Source organism: Psittacula echo (assembly GCF_963264785.1).
Source record: "Psittacula echo genome assembly, chromosome: 7".
Taxonomy (NCBI): Eukaryota; Metazoa; Chordata; class Aves; order Psittaciformes; family Psittacidae; genus Psittacula; species Psittacula echo.
In genome coordinates, this window is record NC_137740.1 from 57,823,609 (window position 1) to 57,840,285 (window position 16,677).

Genomic DNA, 16,677 nt, shown 5'->3' on the forward strand with positions numbered 1-16,677 from the left:
CCAAAACAAAACAAGAACAAAGCAGTAAAATAAGCGGCAAAGCAAAGAGTCATTCCAGGCCTGGTTTTCTATTCATGGTGTGTAGTTTAACAAATAATGTCACTGTGTTTGATTTTATTATGATACCATGTGACCTACAGAAGCTCAGGAGACCAGCTAAGAAGAGAGATGAGCATTATTCCATTAGTGAGGAAAATCAATAACAGTAGTTACATGCTTTACGCAGTCTTTTGTAAAACTTCTGGTTTTCTAAAGCCTTAGTTCATATTGAATTTTAAAGGAGAAAAATGCAAAATAAAACAAAAATCCTTGGCTCTCCCTAGCCAAAAAAGTGAAGGAAATTTGTGTTTCATTCAGAATCAAGGCCAAGAGTCTTGCTGTTATGCATAAATACATAAAATACAAATGTAAATAGCATCTGCTTTACAATACAGGGTTGCTGCTAGGGGTTGGTGGGTGGGTTTTTTCCTCCCTTTCAAATAATTCTTATCTATAAATTCATACCTATTAGGAATAACATCCATATTTTACACGTTCTAGAAATGCTAAACTCTGAAAACCTGCACAAATGGAAAGCAGAGATAACAAGAGTCAAGTATTCTGCCTGGGAAGAAGGCAGGTCACAAAATTAGCCCACAAGCTTCTCTCCCATTCCTGTTTTCTGAGGCTCCTTCACTTCTTTTGCTAGAGGAGAAACTTAACCATAAATCGGGATGATAGGACAACTAGCAAAACCCTAAGAATAAAACTACTCTTAAAGCTCTGAAAAACAATTTCTGGTAATCACTGCTTGGAAAATGGCACATTTGTACCTCAGTAATGACTAGATGCCCCAGTCACCAACTGGTACCCTACTGTGAGAGATAAAGGCCAGCATATTTTAATAACGTTGTAAGGATATAATATAGAGAACTAAAAGACTGTTAGCTCGATGTACACTGCAAAAGTAGCTCACAAACCAATAAGTAGCAGCATTTTTCAATTTTTTTAATTATTTTTTAAATGCATACTGAAATTGTAATTCAGTTTCAGGAATAAAGTGCAACTATTAATATCAGAGCATACACAATAAATAACACATTTCTCAGATGGTGTGGAATGTTATTAGGATAATTCAATTCCCATCTGCTCCTTACAAAGAAACTGCAAAGCAGAAAGACATATAAGGTTGGAGAAAAAGCCACTGTGCCAAGTGCATCACTACCATAGGTTGGGAAATCACTTGTACATAGCACTGCTCTCCTGAGTTCTCTAATTATTACTCTTCCATACCCAGTTCTGTTCATAACAGAGAGCACATAACTTGCTTCATTATCTATCGGTTGCTATGACACTCTATAAGAAAGCTGACAGAGGGTTTTTTCTTTATTGATCACAGACCAAGAGCATTCACAGTCCTGCAACAGGGAAGCTGCACACTCCAGAAGCTGTCATTCTACGGACCATCTGAAGAATGAACCAGGATGCTGCTCAAATCCTTTCACAAAGGCAGCAACACACCTTTCAGCCCCAGCTTTGCCACAGTCTGTGAAGAGGAACTGGCTCTGGAGACAGCTGCCGGAAGGCTGCAACCAGTGCTATTAACCACCCAAATGCTTGTGTACAGAGCTGGCATGCTCTCTAGTCTGGTAGCAGATGCAAGTTGCATACACCCTTCTCTTGAGGTCATTACATAAATCAACTTTATCATCAAATCACAGACTGCTTGTATTCAGAATATGCAAGATATGTACATACCTAGAAATAATATGAGATACGTATACACAATAATTTTACACTTTTCAAGAAGTCAACTTAAAATGGCAAACACTTTCACGAGTTGCTCTTTCAAATGTATTTAAAAAGAGCTAACAGCATGAAAATCCTTTCTCAGGTTAGAGTTTTTATCAAAGATTTCACAAATACGTTTAAATTCTCACCAGCAAAAAACACCTCTAGTAAGCCTAAGCCTTGAACTGAGTAATTTCCCTCAGTTGCTGGTACAACATTTTTTGAGAGGTTTGTGAGTTATAACACAAAAAACAGCACAAAAATGCATGAAGCGAATTTTGTCCTGTTATCAGCTGCATTTTCAGAAGGGGGAGCACCATGCTGAGAAACCACCTTGTCCATCAAACAGCATATTAAGATCACAGCATTAAACATTGTCTTTTTCGTCTTTTAATTACATGATTTTCCTTCTGCAAAAGCTATTTTCAGAAATCCCACTTATTTTTAATATCCTTACCAACTGCTGGTTCATGTTGTTCGGCTGAAACCAGAAGTTCACTGGGATGAGTTAGGAATGACAACGATCTTCTGTGCAAAATGTTTTACTGCTAAGTTTCACTGAACTTCCAAGTCAAGGATTTTATCCCTGACTGAAAGGACCAGATAGGCTAAAGAGCCTTTTCCAGAATCACAGGACAAGTCTGAGCCCAGGACAGGCACAGAGCTGTACTTCCTAGGACACTGTCCCAGCCTCAAACAATATTCATCTCAAAGACTTCTTAAACCAGGGACAGTATCATCATACTTGTCATCTACTCCTACACATTACAATGTATTTGCTAAACAGTGGTAAAGAATAATGCAATAAATACACTTTCCACTAGCAAGAAAGCTACTTGGCCACAGTAGAAATTCGATCAACAGAGGTTTTATGAACAGTTTTACAATCTTGCATCATGTAGAGGTAAAAATTGTAAATAAATCAACTCCTTTGTTCTTTTCTTATTTTCTAAAATTTTAAACCCAAAGTTTTACTCTTTAAATCTCAGGAAGCCATGAAATATGCAAACACTCCCATGACACTTGCCTGACTTACACGGAGGGTATATATAAACCAGCCCCAGGAGACTTCAGCCCACTTCCCCTGACTTTACATACGAACAATTCACAAAGAGGCTGCAATGTTCTCTTGATGTGCACAAGGCGGGTTATTTTTAAAAACTGAAGACAAAAGCCAACTTCACAATTTGACAGGGAAGAGAAACATTAACTAGAGAAAGAGGAATTAAGTCAATTATAAGTTTTAATTAGCTTTCCAGGCAATTCAGTAAATGTTGGTATTCATGAATAGCAATCAATACTGCAGTCTAGTGATCAGTTATGCAAATAAAGCACTTCAGAAGTATTATCCCAAATAAAAGTTAAAAACTAAGGGGAAAAAAAAATGTATATTTGCCCTTACTGTAGAGGAGAGAAAAAGGAAGAACAGAGAACTTGACTGGAATTTGATCTAGTCCTACAAAGGTACAAATTTACACTCAGGAACAATTCCCACAATTTGAAAGGGAAAATCTTGATACCTAGATGCTTTTGAAACACCAATATGTGGTGCTTGGTAAACATACTATATGCAGCAATTCATTGGCAACATCAAGTTAACCCTAAGATACTGCAGTCAGGAGCTGATGAGAACTTATCAGAAAAATACTGCCCAGTTTAGGAAGTTCTTACTAAATTTCACGTTGAGATCTGTGATTTGAGATTTAATTTTTAATAGCAAACATGAAAAGAGCCAAACTGTGACAAGCCAACCAGGAAGAACTTTGGTTTTCTAAAAGCAACTGCCAAGTCCTTCAGTTCAAAGTTACAGAGCCTTTGGAGACTTACAAGGTACTATGACATCTCTCAGGATGCAAAGAAGGAAGCAAGAGTAGAATATGATGCCCCACATGCTCCTATCCCCTTTCTCCCTGGACAACAAGTACCAGCCAACCAGCACTGCTTTCAAAATTCCTACTATGCATTTCCTTGCTTGCCTCCCCTCCCCATCATCTAATTTCTCCTACTGTACATGCAACAATAGCTAAGAGAGCTGCACATTACTCACACAGAAAGATTGCTGACAACTCCCTTTACACAGATTAGAGGCAGAGTTCTCCAGGTCCCAGGCAACTCAACTCCCTGTAGATTTGGCCTTCAAGTTCCTCCTTTGTTCAACACAGTCATTATACTCATTGCAGCAGAAAAGTTAAAAGGTCAAAACTGTACTCTGGAATGATTGTAATTTATATCAGAGTAATTGCTCATGTGGAATATTAGTTAAATCTCCGATGTGGAGTCAGCCTAAAAGAACTGGGTCAGACAAGATCTGGAAAAAGATAACCAAGAACCATTTTTTGAGGATTAACTCAAAAAACTCAAAAATCCTTTACAATAATGCTACAGTCAGCACTTTGCAGAAGGTATTTCAGAAGATAACAAGGTAAACTTAAAGACAGACTAACATTAATTTTCTTTCTATGTCCCAGTTTACCCCTCAGCTATTCTCAAGGTTTCACTAAATCCACTAATCTGCCAATATTGTTAAGTCTTGCAGAGATATATTGGGTTTTATTAGCTTCCAACAAACAGAAGCTTGTATATAATTAAATTTCCAAAACACACCTTATTGTCCAGTCCTCATTTATTTTTAGGATTTGTGGCCTCTATGAGAACCACTTCTTAAAATACAGTCAAGGCAATGTGCCCAAAAGGTTACAGAATTTCAGTATCTTCCCATCAACCTGAACTCTTTGGTGACTGCTCCTGAACACCAAGGCTCCCAGCCCCTTTCTGATTGCTATGGTTCCTAGCGCTGGAAGCACTGAAACCTTACGGACTTGACACATTGAACTGCTAGCATCAGCTTCTTGAAATACCAAGCTTATTTACCTCCTCTGTTGATCTTGCTGTAACTAAATGTTCTCTGTTGTACAAAGTAAGATGTATTTGGAATGGCTACTGTGAAAGACTTCCTCATACACAGCCTTACTCTGTACAGAAAGCATTTATAAGTGTTCAGTTTCAAATATTTCCGAAGAAAGTTAAGCTACACTATGCATAGATTTATCTCTTGTCTCATGTTCAAAAGGAGAATTTAAGAACTGATATGGGCATTTTAAGATTTATCCCCTCGTAAATTCCACTATAATTTAAAAAATATATACACTTTGAGACTGTCATGGTTTAATCCCAGCAGGCAACTAAGTACCACACAGCCACTTGGTCGCTCCCTTAGCACCTTAGTGGAAGGAGAACCAGAAAAAAGTAAAACCCATGGGTTGAGATAAGAGCAGCTTAATAATAGAAATTAAATATTACCATAATTATAAAAATGAAAAGGGAGATAAAAAGGAAGAGAGAGAAATAAAATAAAAGAAACCTTAGAGATGTAAAATACAATTGTGCACCACCCACTGACCGATGCCCAGCCCTACTCAAGCAATTAAAGTTTGCAAGCTACAAATTCCTTTGAAGTGGCTGTTATTTAGTTATAAGGACATTTTGAATTCTGTAAGAATTTTTATTTTATATTCAAACCTACACATACTCATTTATGAAAAATATAATTCATATTGGGAAAAAACCATTTTTTATTAGAAACAGTCCCATATCCAACTAAAAGACTGATACTTTCTGAGGTCATGTTGTCTCCACCAAAAATACTCTCTCTCAGCTATTTTTGTTCATTTTCACAAGTGGATCCAATACTTTTTGATTTGTGGATCTCTACACATTTGGAGATGGACAGCTGAATGGTAACACAAGCCTACTGAAAATAGACTTGTTTTTCTGGATTATGTTTTGCAGTCATTGTAAATGGTCCACAGACCCCACAGCACCAAAGGCTACAGTTAAAGAATGACTGTAAAGAAAAAAGAAATCAGTTTCCCAAAATAAGCCTTGAAATATCACTCTTTAAATTACTTCATTAAGGACAACATGTCTCACCTTTACCTTTCACTTCAGCAACAAGGTTAAATAACGGCACTCTGATCTTTCCATTCTATACCTCCACAGTGTTTACCCTGTTTTCCAGGAAGAAAAAGATGGAAGCCAATTACAATATCCAAACAATTACAGTTTCCATTTATGACACCAAATCTACAGTTTATGAGTCCACCTTAGCTAGATTTATATCCAGTATCATCATGCAGACTTTCTAAAGCAGCTTAGCGTAAATCACACTGATTTCAATCTTTCGAGGTTTTATTTCTCAACATGAATTTAAAATTCTGTTAACTAAGTTCTTAAAAGTTCCTTTTTTCCTTCCGAAGACTGACAACAATGGCAAAGACCATCTGTTCTACTCTAGTTCAGGAATCTTAAAGTAGCGCTCAAAGGGAAAAAGAGGAAAAAAGCCCTTCAAACATCATTGCTACACAGTTTCTTCAGAAATACCTTAAATCCTCTCTTCATCAGGGACTGTAGCAAAACGACACTGGGAAATGGGTTTAAACTTAAACAGGGGAAGTTCAGGTTAGATATAAGGAAGAAGTTCTTCCCTGTGAGGGTGGTGAGGCACTGGAACAGGTTACCCAAAGAAGTGGTGAATGCTCCATTCCTGGCAGTGTTCAAGGCCAGGCTGGACAAAGCCTTGGGCAACATGGTCTAGTGTGAGGCATCTCTGCCCATGGCAGGGGGTTGCAACAAGATGATTTTAAGATCCTTTCCAACCCAAACCATTCTATGATTCTACTACTCCCAATGCATTCTGGTGTATATCAACCTCTGCTAGTAGCCTTTGTGAAACTAAGTCCAAAACACATTTTAGAAACCAGCAATATCTATCAGACAGAAAACCATGAGAGAGCACTCACAGTCAATTTTAACTTTCACCAACTCACATTTTCCAAGCTCGTAACCAAGAACTTCACCCACTTACTGCAATTTTGTAACCCAGTATAGACAAGGTGAGTAATGTTTGACAGCTACAGTCATTCAAACAATCAGGTTTAAGTATAAAAAACAACACACAAAGCTATGAGGGAAATGGTCATTCATTTGTGTTTGGTAAGCTCTTGGGATATACCTGCACTACCTTTTCATTACTCCTTCATATTACAAGTAGGGTTTATTATCTCTTAAGGAATGAAACATGACATTTCCTTAGTCTCCTAATTTCAGAAGCTGGGTTGTTTTTTTTTTTGTTTTTTTTTTTTTTTTTTGGGGGGGGGGATACTGTAGAAGTCAATAAAAATGTCACAAGTCATTAAATTCTTGTAAGCTGATAATGGTCAGACACATATGCAGCACATATATAAATGCATACACACACACGTAGTGTGATAGGAAAATCTACTGAAGTCAAAAAGCAAAAAGAAAAAAAGCCTCAAAATAAGTAGAGTTCAATTTCTGACCTATTTTACTTACTCTAACCTGATAGCAAGTGAGTGATGGCTGCATGCTGATCAGAAAACAGCAAAATCTTAATATTTACATTTGATGGCAATTTTCTTGAAATGAAATAAAGGTGTTCATTGTCCTAAGATATGTATAGGAAAGTAACAGTAAGGGAAGTAAAATGTTATTCGTAATAATTGGTATTAGAAAAGCAGACAAGTACTATCCATATGTGGGATCCACACCTTCAAGTGATTCAAGTCTGATTTAAAACAGCAACAAAGAAACAGTTCCACAAAATAAGCACTATCAAACCTTTGGGAAACTGCAGCATTGTTTTTCTTGACTGTACTCATAGTATTTAACTAATAACAGACAGTAATCACTGGGACTGGATAGAAGACAGCCAATAAGGAAACGAGCAAAATAGACAGCTTCATTACAGGTATTTTTAAAGGCAACCTAGTGATGAATTACCATACTTAAACCTGTAGGAGGGCCAACCTCATCAACACTTCACTTAATAGTTTTAAATTGAATGAAAAGCACTTTGAAAAGGAGAAAAAAAACCAAACAACCAAAAAAAAAAAAAAAAAAAAAGGCTACAGAAAAAGAATTGTTCCATTAGCACAATGAAAGCAGTTAGACCAGGAAGCCGTAAGGTCAAAGGGATTAACTCAAACATTCTCCTTTTGGTTGAAGGTAACTATTAGCCAAAGAACACTAAAAGCTTTGAAAGAACTGCTTGCATTTATACTAAAACACACAAAGGATGAAGCCCCGATTCCACTGAGATACACTGCAAATCTGACACTGATTTAACAAGGGTCAAGATTCCACATACAAAGACCAAACATCTAAATAACAGCATTAACTGCTAGGAAACTGCAATTCCATGCAGAACCATCCTTAAAATCAATACAGAAAGAAGTCACATTAAAATGAATTATAATTCAGCACATAAGCTTCTTAGACCCAATTCCAAAAACAAATGCTTCAGATAATAGGCAAAATCCTCTTTCACAGCCCAGTCGTACTAAATGATACACTGGTCAACTTGCACTCTAGCTGAATGATCTTTAGGATACTCAAAAAACTAAGCCATTTTATACAGTCTTTCTCATTGCTGTCAAGCTTGAACCTCTCATCAAGAACCCAACTACACCAAAAAGCCAAAAGCAGGGTTATTTCATCACCACATAACAGAACATAAAGGATTGTTACACAAATCCAAGCATTTTCTTAAAACACAGGTCTTAAGAATCACCTCCCTCCCACATTAAGCAGGATTTTGGAGGGGGAGGGGAGGGCAAAAGGTAAATGCCATTTAGATTCAGTGTGTTTTAAACACTATTTTTTTAATGTCAGTTATTTAGAATAACACCTGTTAAATTACCTGATGTAGAGATACATATCTATATTATACATATCCATATTGTAAATAACCATGTTTTTCTGACTAGAGCATTTATGCTGATTTTATTGACAATTCACTTGTAATTTTGATGCCATATCATATTACATAATGTTTTAACAGCCAACTCCTTATAATGCACCCCATTACTCAACAGATATAAGCAGTCATAGTATTCATTTTTATTGGAATACAACAAAAAAAGAAGTCATTTAGAGCGAACTCTGAAGTACACTTGAGAAATCTACACTTAAACACTTACAATAATTAAATTGCCCTCATTAATCTAGTCCATATAGTAAATTTGCAGTTTATTAAAGAGAAAAAAACAGTACAGCACTGCAAGCATCCTGTACATGTCAGCTCAAAGCCCCACAGCGAATGTGCACAATTCTCTCCAACTGGGCATAGATGTTAGCATGCTTAATTTTATATCAATCAGGGTATTTTAACACCAAACACGCTACAGTTTCACAGCCATTCAGAGGAAGCCAGATTATGTGAGGAGAGTTCCGAAAGACGTAACCAATGTGAAATGAAGGCTCAGTTTCTTGCAACAGTTGGGTTTACTCTGAGGAAGTAACTGCATCAAAGCCTACTCAGCAAGTATTCTGGATTTCTAGAATTTGGGCACTCTCCAACCTTAAACTGCAATCTCACGAGGTGTGGAAAGCAAAACGGATTGTGAAGTTTCCTTTCAGATTTGTATCATTGCTTATACCCCGCAGTTAAGTATGTGGGCACATATGTATGTATACAAAATTAAATCTGTTTGAAGTAAATATAGAGTATACATATATGCATGCTTTTCTACACACATTTTCTGAGCACTACATAAATCCTACTCCAGATGTCCTGTTATGCTATTTTGCAAGAAGTAACTTAGCATAAAGGGAAGTATATGATGCTGCAGAAAGTGCTTTATATATATATTACATCGTAAAGTGACAGACAAGCAACCCTGCTTCTACATACAGTGAAAGATTTAACAATTCTTTAAATCATGCCACAAGTGTCTCCTGCAAAATTCCTCCTGTTTTTACAAACACCATGTCCAAATCATGACAACTCTTCTATTTTTGCATCATCACAACACACTAACTCAGATAAAAGTCCAAGAAGATGAAATCACAAACTTTACCTTCAGTCAGAGCATACTGGTGCTTTTTAATAACAAAAAAGCTTTTCTCAAGTTTGACATTAGGCTTCTTTTTTCCACTTCTAGTTCTTCTCCTACTGCCTTCTCCTTTTACACTTATTACTTTGACTTACACCTTGTCAACAAGGTTCACATGTTCTGATTCTGAAGTTAAACAGACTCACATTCTAGATTCCTGCTCCCCCTCTTCTCTACCTCAGCTGCACTTAACAAAGGCACCAACAGAGTGTTTAATATGGGCCTGCCAGTGTGCTGCTTCAAACCTGCATTTGTGGAAGTCTTAAATAAGCTTGGATGTTCTTAAAAATTCATCATAAAACCCATACAAAACACCATAATTGGTGTTCAGTGAGCAAGCCAATCTTCTAAATCACAACCCCCCAAATTTACTGGGCTGTCTAGCGAAGACCACAGGAATAGTCCTCCTATAGGAGAACAAGGGACAGTTGAAGCTAGTGTCCCTGTCTTCAACACTGGCCAACTGTAAGCACCCCCGGAAGAGAAGGATACACATACAAGGATGCTCCTGCAGAGCCTCCCAGCCTTCAGCAGCAGGTCGTGTAAGACCACCATTAACCTCCATAATTGCAAGTGGACATCTGCTCCACCATTAACTTCCATGAGCTGCAGGTGAATATCTGCTCTTCCATGAGCTGCAGGTGAATATCTGCTCCTCCATGAGCTGCAGGTGAATATCTGCTCCTCCATGAGCTGCAGGTGAATATCTGCTCCTCCATGAGCTGCAGGTGAATATCTGCTCCTCCATGAGCTGCAGGTGAATATCTGCTCCTCCATGAGCTGCAGGTGAATATCTGCTCCTCCATGAGCTGCAGGTGGATGTCTTCTCCACTATTAATCTCCACAGGCTGCAGTGAATATCTGCTCCACCATTAACCTCCACAGGCTGCAGGTGGATATCTACTCCATCATTAACCTCCATGGGTATTTGGGTATCTGCTCCACCATGGACCTCCACAGGCTGCAAGGGAATCTCTACTCTGACACCAGGAATGCCTTCTCCCTCCTTCCTCTCTGACCTTGGGGTCTGCAGGGGTATTTCTCTCACACATTCTCATTCCTCTCTCTGGCTGCTGTTCTGCTGCAGTTCCCCCACCCGTTCCTAAATATTTCATTCCAGAGGTGCTGACACCATCCCTGACAGTCTCAGCCTTGGCCAGCAGTTGGTCCATCTTGGAGCCAGCTGCCACTGACTCCACTGGACATGAGGGAATTCTAGGAGCTTCTCACAGAGTCACTCCTGTAGCTCCCCCACTACCAAAACCTTGCCACACAAACCCAACAGAGCTGAAATAAATTTGCCTGATGTTGGTATCAAAGATGTGAACAGCCTGTATGATTGATTCAAGCACCTATTGCCAGGCTATCATTCAGTTTGACTACTTCATACAGTTGCCAAACACTATCCCTTCAGAGGACAGAAGGGGTTCATTTAGAACACCACATAAATGGGAATATCCCCAAGAGGGACAGCAGCAGCAGCTGCACTGAAAGAAGGCTCCTAGTCTGCAGTCTAGCTTACTTTTTTCCTGCTTAATAAATCTAAGATATTTGAGTGATTGAGAAGCTGTCATTTGAGCACAACTGCTGGGAAAGGCAGAAGTCAATCAAAGATCCCTTTGTATGTATCCCCTACCTGTTATTTCTAGACTGGTCTTTTCTAAAGATACCAGAGGGAGAAAAAACACTCTAAGAAGAGCTATGCTTGGTTTATGGTTCTTTCCACAAACTATAAATTTGAGCTAGGACAAACCTCACTGTTGCTGGGGTTTAAAATTTGTCTTTTAAACTTACACAACATGAAGTAACATTAAACATGTTTTGACTATTAGGATTTGATTATTTGCCATACTTGCAAAACCAAGCCTATAGACTACAGGGAACTAGACTTGACACCAGCAATTAGCTTACTATAGAAACAATGCATTTTTGCTTTCATTTTTCCATTACTTATTTCACACTAGAGAAGCACTTTCCAGTAAATGAAGTGCTAGCTACACCACTCAGACACTCTATAGGAGCCAGGCAAGCGATTTGCCACCTTCTAATACAACCTTCTTGGACACAAAAGAAATGGAAACAAACCACTTTGAGGCAACTAAATCCAAATGAGGACCGCAAGGTGGCCAAGGATGTATATACAAAAGGAGGAAAGCCAATGTATTTGAAGTTGGAATTAGATCTTTGAAGTTACTTTCCCAAAACTTTCCATGTCAATCAGACAGAAAATCTGATACGCAAGAAGTACATCAGAAAATTTACCCTCTAACATTTTCATCAGATAATAAATAATACCACCACGAATCTTCATTTTCAAGAGCCCTAGGAAAAGCATCTGTTTCATACACACACCAAGCTATAACTACATAAAGCTAGTAATGTGCATTCTGCTTTTTTAATGCCTAATAGATACACATGAGTACTGCATCATCAACAGATTCTTCCAGTTATATAATCAGAACAAGGTGACAGAGCCTCTGAGAGCTTCTAATCAGTTTTCAGACACTTCTCTAAAGTTTTAATAGGAGGAAAAAGAAAACAAAGGCCACTTTCAAGTTGCAATTTGGCCACGAGAAGGTCTATCCAGATACAGATACTGCCTCTGAACTCGGATGACTGTCACTTCCAGGCAAAAAATAACCTCAAAACTTTACAATGCTCTCGCACACCACTTTATGTCTCGTGACTAAGGGTGTACCTTCCAGGGTGTTCTTTAAGTGACAGACACTTTCCTTAGAATTAAGCATTGAAAAGATCTGAAGCAATTGGTTTTCCCAGCTTTGGTAGCCTTCCAAATAATACAATTCAAATTGGTAACAACACATTTATGGTGGGAAAATACTCTATAGCACTCTAATGACAACTTACATACAGTTGTCAATCTTCTGTGCTGAAAGAATACTAAACCAGTTAGCAAATATTCCAACTTTTGCCTTTTAAGACCTCTGAATCATTTTTTTACCTTGGCACCCAGACTTTGTAATCAGACAAATCTTTTGGCTATGAGAGAGAAGAGTCAGTTTTCATTAATTACTTTTCCATCAAAATACTTACAAAGGCATATTCCTGAACAGAAATATTCCTACGTCCATTTATTGATGAGAAAATGAAATATGAAGCCATTTATATGTCTTCTTCACGGTTTCTGAGTGAGCTACATAAACCACCAGCAGCAGAAATCAAGGTTGCTTCAACCCCCATCTTCTGACCTAAGCAGTGTGCCAAACATTACTTCCCATATATTTTGGATGAGGATGAAAAGATGGTTCTTATTTTTTCATCTCTCTCCTTTGAACAGATATGGAAAAGTATTTTATTATTATTTACCATGGGAAAAAAAAAAAAAAAATCACAAGGAACCATAGTATTATGCAGAAGAATTCAGACACTGGGATCTGTCTAGCATGTTCTCAGAGATTTTCCTTCCATTTCTTTCCCCCAGGCTTTCTTTTACTCACAATATGCTGGCTCTGCCCCCTTGGGTTAGTTATTTTTCTACAGCTGATAGTCGTATCAGCTGTATTCACATAGCAGACTTGCCAAGCGGGACTGAATGTTCCACTGATTTGGAAATGTCCTGAATGACTAAGACTTCAAGTTTTGCCTATCTAATTAAAATAACTGAAATCAAATATTCTTTGTTATTCAGATCATTGATATGCTTTCAGTTCTACTTAAAAATTAAGATTAAAATTATATTTATGTTAATGATGAAGTTCAAAAACAGTCAAACTTGAACTAATTGGGTCTCACAAGGAATTTGGGGATGGCAACTTTTTTAGGGCTTCACCAAGTAATTTAATGGTATATACTAGAATAACATAATAAATAATGGAAGAGATCAGTCTCATGCATAGATTTGTGAAGAGACAAAGTAAAATGTTACAGGTAGTATTTCTCCCTGCCTGCAGGGAGAAAAAAGTTATCTTACCCTCACAGTATATTCTGTTTTACATAACAGATGACCCTAAGAGACTGTCCACACAATTTCCAGACATCATTAATGCAATTCCAATAATCCAGAAAGTGTCTTATTGACCTGAGCTGTCTGGAAATACTTCAAACAAACCATTTTTTTGTCCCAAATGGTGATTTTATTGGAATTTATAATAAAGATCCCAGGGTCAACAACTTGCTTGAAAGCTAACAAAGCCACAAATTGCATATGAATATTTAATACCCAGATTAAGTTCTGTAACTGACCACCTACTAAATATTCTGACATTGCCTCTAATATTTGTTTTTCTGTGAAAAACTTTAAAGTGCCTTTGGGTTTTTTCAATTTTATGAAGAATGAACAGTTTTAGAGCCTGCAGATATTTTGTGTAATTAATTGTTATTTTCTACTGAGTGAATGGTGAGAACCAGGACTGTTTCTGGAATCTTCCTCCCATCCTCAAAACAGGTGGGAAAGGGGAAGGAGTGATTATTCTTAAAACAAGGAGCAGCAGATCACAACAAAGCAGATGAGATTCAAAATCATTACCTTGATTGTCTTAGCTACTCTCTACCACAGAATGCTTAAAAGCACCAGAGGAGCCTTGTACACACAACATCCTACCTGCATCTCCAACCAGGATGCACCCACCTTCAAGCTAGAAGTTTAAGATTACAGTACCAGCTTCTCAGTTGTGTGAGATAGCTAAGAAATTCCTTTGAAATTAAAATTTGTGTCCTACAGAAATATACAGAGAAGGAGAAAGCAGCACCAGATGTTTAGTGAAATAAATGCTTTCTTCTTGCCTCTACTGAGCAGCCCCCAGAAGCAAGTACAGTGGATATCAACTGCATACAGTGCCAAGATACATTAATTCATTTATTAATCCTACCTTATAGCTTCTGATGATATCTAATTACATGAAGCAAGGTATGTAAAATAATAAGTGTAAACTTAAAGCACTTGTACACCAATACAAACACCCTTAAAACGTCTATCTTTAAATACTGGTAAACGACAGCTACTGTTATCCAAAAATGCTCTTTGCAGCCCTCCACTGGTCAAACACAGAGAACCCAACAAGAAAACAACTCCGATTTGCCTAGTGAACTACCTGCTACATTTAAGGACATGAAACCAAACTCTTTTCTCTAAAGAAAAGATCCATATGAAAGAGATCATTACCTTAAAAAACATAAAGAAGCAAAATAACTCCCCTCCATCAAAATGTTCTATGTCATTTGTTAGATCACACAGTTAATCCACTCAGACAACACGAAACCCCACCAGGACCTCGGGATTAGTAACAAAAGTAGCAATGAATTCCCTGTAGTTACTTCCTACAGTAACCATCGCACAGGTTAACCTAAGGCAATGTCTGCTGGGAACAATCACTTTCCTCTCAAAGTTCGGACTTGGGCAGTTTGGGGTTTTTTTTCTAAGAAAACAAATAAAAAGCAAACAAATGCTGAAGTTTTCCCGTCCCTCTCTTTCGCGCATGCAAATGTAAAATAAAAGATAAAGCCTCACATAAGAGTAAAAATAATACCAATGCTTTCCAATAATATAAACTGAGACAGATCTCAAAACTGAGTTTGAAAACTTGGGGGTAGGGAGTCAGACCTACCCTAAAACAACGCGCCAAGGGAAAACCACCATGCAAAAGGCGGATGATCCCGACACCGGGCAGCGCAGAGCTGCTCGGAACGGGAACGCGTTGTTGGGAGCCAGCGGGTGATCGGAGCCCCGCAACATCTCCGCGGAGCAGGCAGGAGCCTGCGGCAGCCCGCACCGGGGCTCGGCCTCCCGCAAACTTGACAGCCGCCATCAGCTCCCCTCAGCCCTCGCTGACCGAACGCTGCTGAGCAGGAGACCCCCGACCTACGCGGTATCCGCACGGAGCCTCCCAGACCCCGCTCCCCGCCTGACCACGGACTTCACCTCTACCACCCCAGCCACCGCCCGACCACTTGTGCACCGCCCACCCCGGTGCCACCGCCCGCGGTACCTGCCTTTGGCGGCGAGCGGGCTGCCCAGCCCCAGCAGCAGCGCCAGCAGCAGCGGCGCCGCCGGCCCCCAGCAGCACCAGCGCCGCCGCATCCCCGCCGCGGCGCCGGCCCTCCGCGCGCAACACGGCTCCCGGCGGCCGCGGTGTGCGGGGCGAGGCGAGCGGGCGGAGGCTGCTGCTACCGCCGCCGCCTCATTCGCCCTCACTGCCGGCACCGGGGCGGCTCCGGCCCCCGCCCTGGGACCGCGGCGACGTCACGGGGAGGGGAGACATCCATATGCATGAGCGGGGCAGGGGGCGCTGCGGAGGGGGCAGTGCGGGCGCGGCCCTGGAGGGACCTGTACGTGGTGAGCGGGAAACACGGGAAGGGCACGTGGGGACGGGCGGGCAGTGGGAGAAGAGGGTCGGAGGGGGAGAAAACCAGAGCGCGCCCTGGGCTGCATCCCCAGGGCGGGAGCAGCAGGTCAGGGGAGGGGATTCTCCCCCACTGCCGTGTTATGGGGAGACCCCCCTGCAGTCCTGTGTGCAGCTCTGGGGCAACAACACAAGAGGGAGGTAGAGCTGTTGGAGCAAGTCCAGAGGAGGCCAAGAAGATGCTGCGAGGGCTGGAGCAGCTCTGCTCTGGAGCCAGGCTGAGAAAGCTGGGCGGGTTCAGCCTGTAGAAGTTAGTACTAGATGAGCCTTAGGATGCCTTCCAACCCAAACCATTCTGTGGATTCTGTGAAAACAAAGCTTTGGTGAAGGGTGCAAAGGATGCCAGGGCATGGGAGACACAGGGGCGGTGGCTACAAGAAAGGAACAGGGTAGAGAACATGAAGTAACAGTTCAGTATATTTGGATCAAAAATAAGAAATCTTGGGGACCTGAGGTGGGAAGAAAGACTAGGAAAAGAGGGGAAAAATACATGAAGTTATTTTGTTGGAGGAAGGGGGAAAATCGCAAAGGTTTTGGTAAAATGGAGAACAATGAACAGACAAGACTTCAAAACTTGGAGATGTAGAATGTGCTGGTGCAGAGCAGAGGGATTTGGGATCCAGCTGTGAAGGCAA

The 16,677-nt window shown here is 40.0% G+C and overlaps 1 protein-coding gene across 2 annotated transcripts in view; it reads right to left on the bottom strand.

Annotated features, from left to right (window-relative positions):
* CLSTN2 (calsyntenin 2) overlaps nucleotides 1–15,797 on the bottom strand; it is a gene marked incomplete at both ends in the record, with an annotated part of 315,955 nt that extends 300,158 nt beyond the window's left edge. Inside the window, one exon of one of the 2 annotated variants that reach the window (XM_080622918.1) lies at nucleotides 15,629–15,797. Coding sequence is in view for 1 of the 2 variants with exons in the window: in XM_080622917.1 (XP_080479043.1) it covers nucleotides 15,633–15,720 (88 nt within the window). The remainder of the gene's footprint in view (nucleotides 1–15,628) is intronic. The other variant, XM_080622917.1, reaches the window with a different exon arrangement.
* Nucleotides 15,798–16,677: the final 880 nt, after the last annotated feature.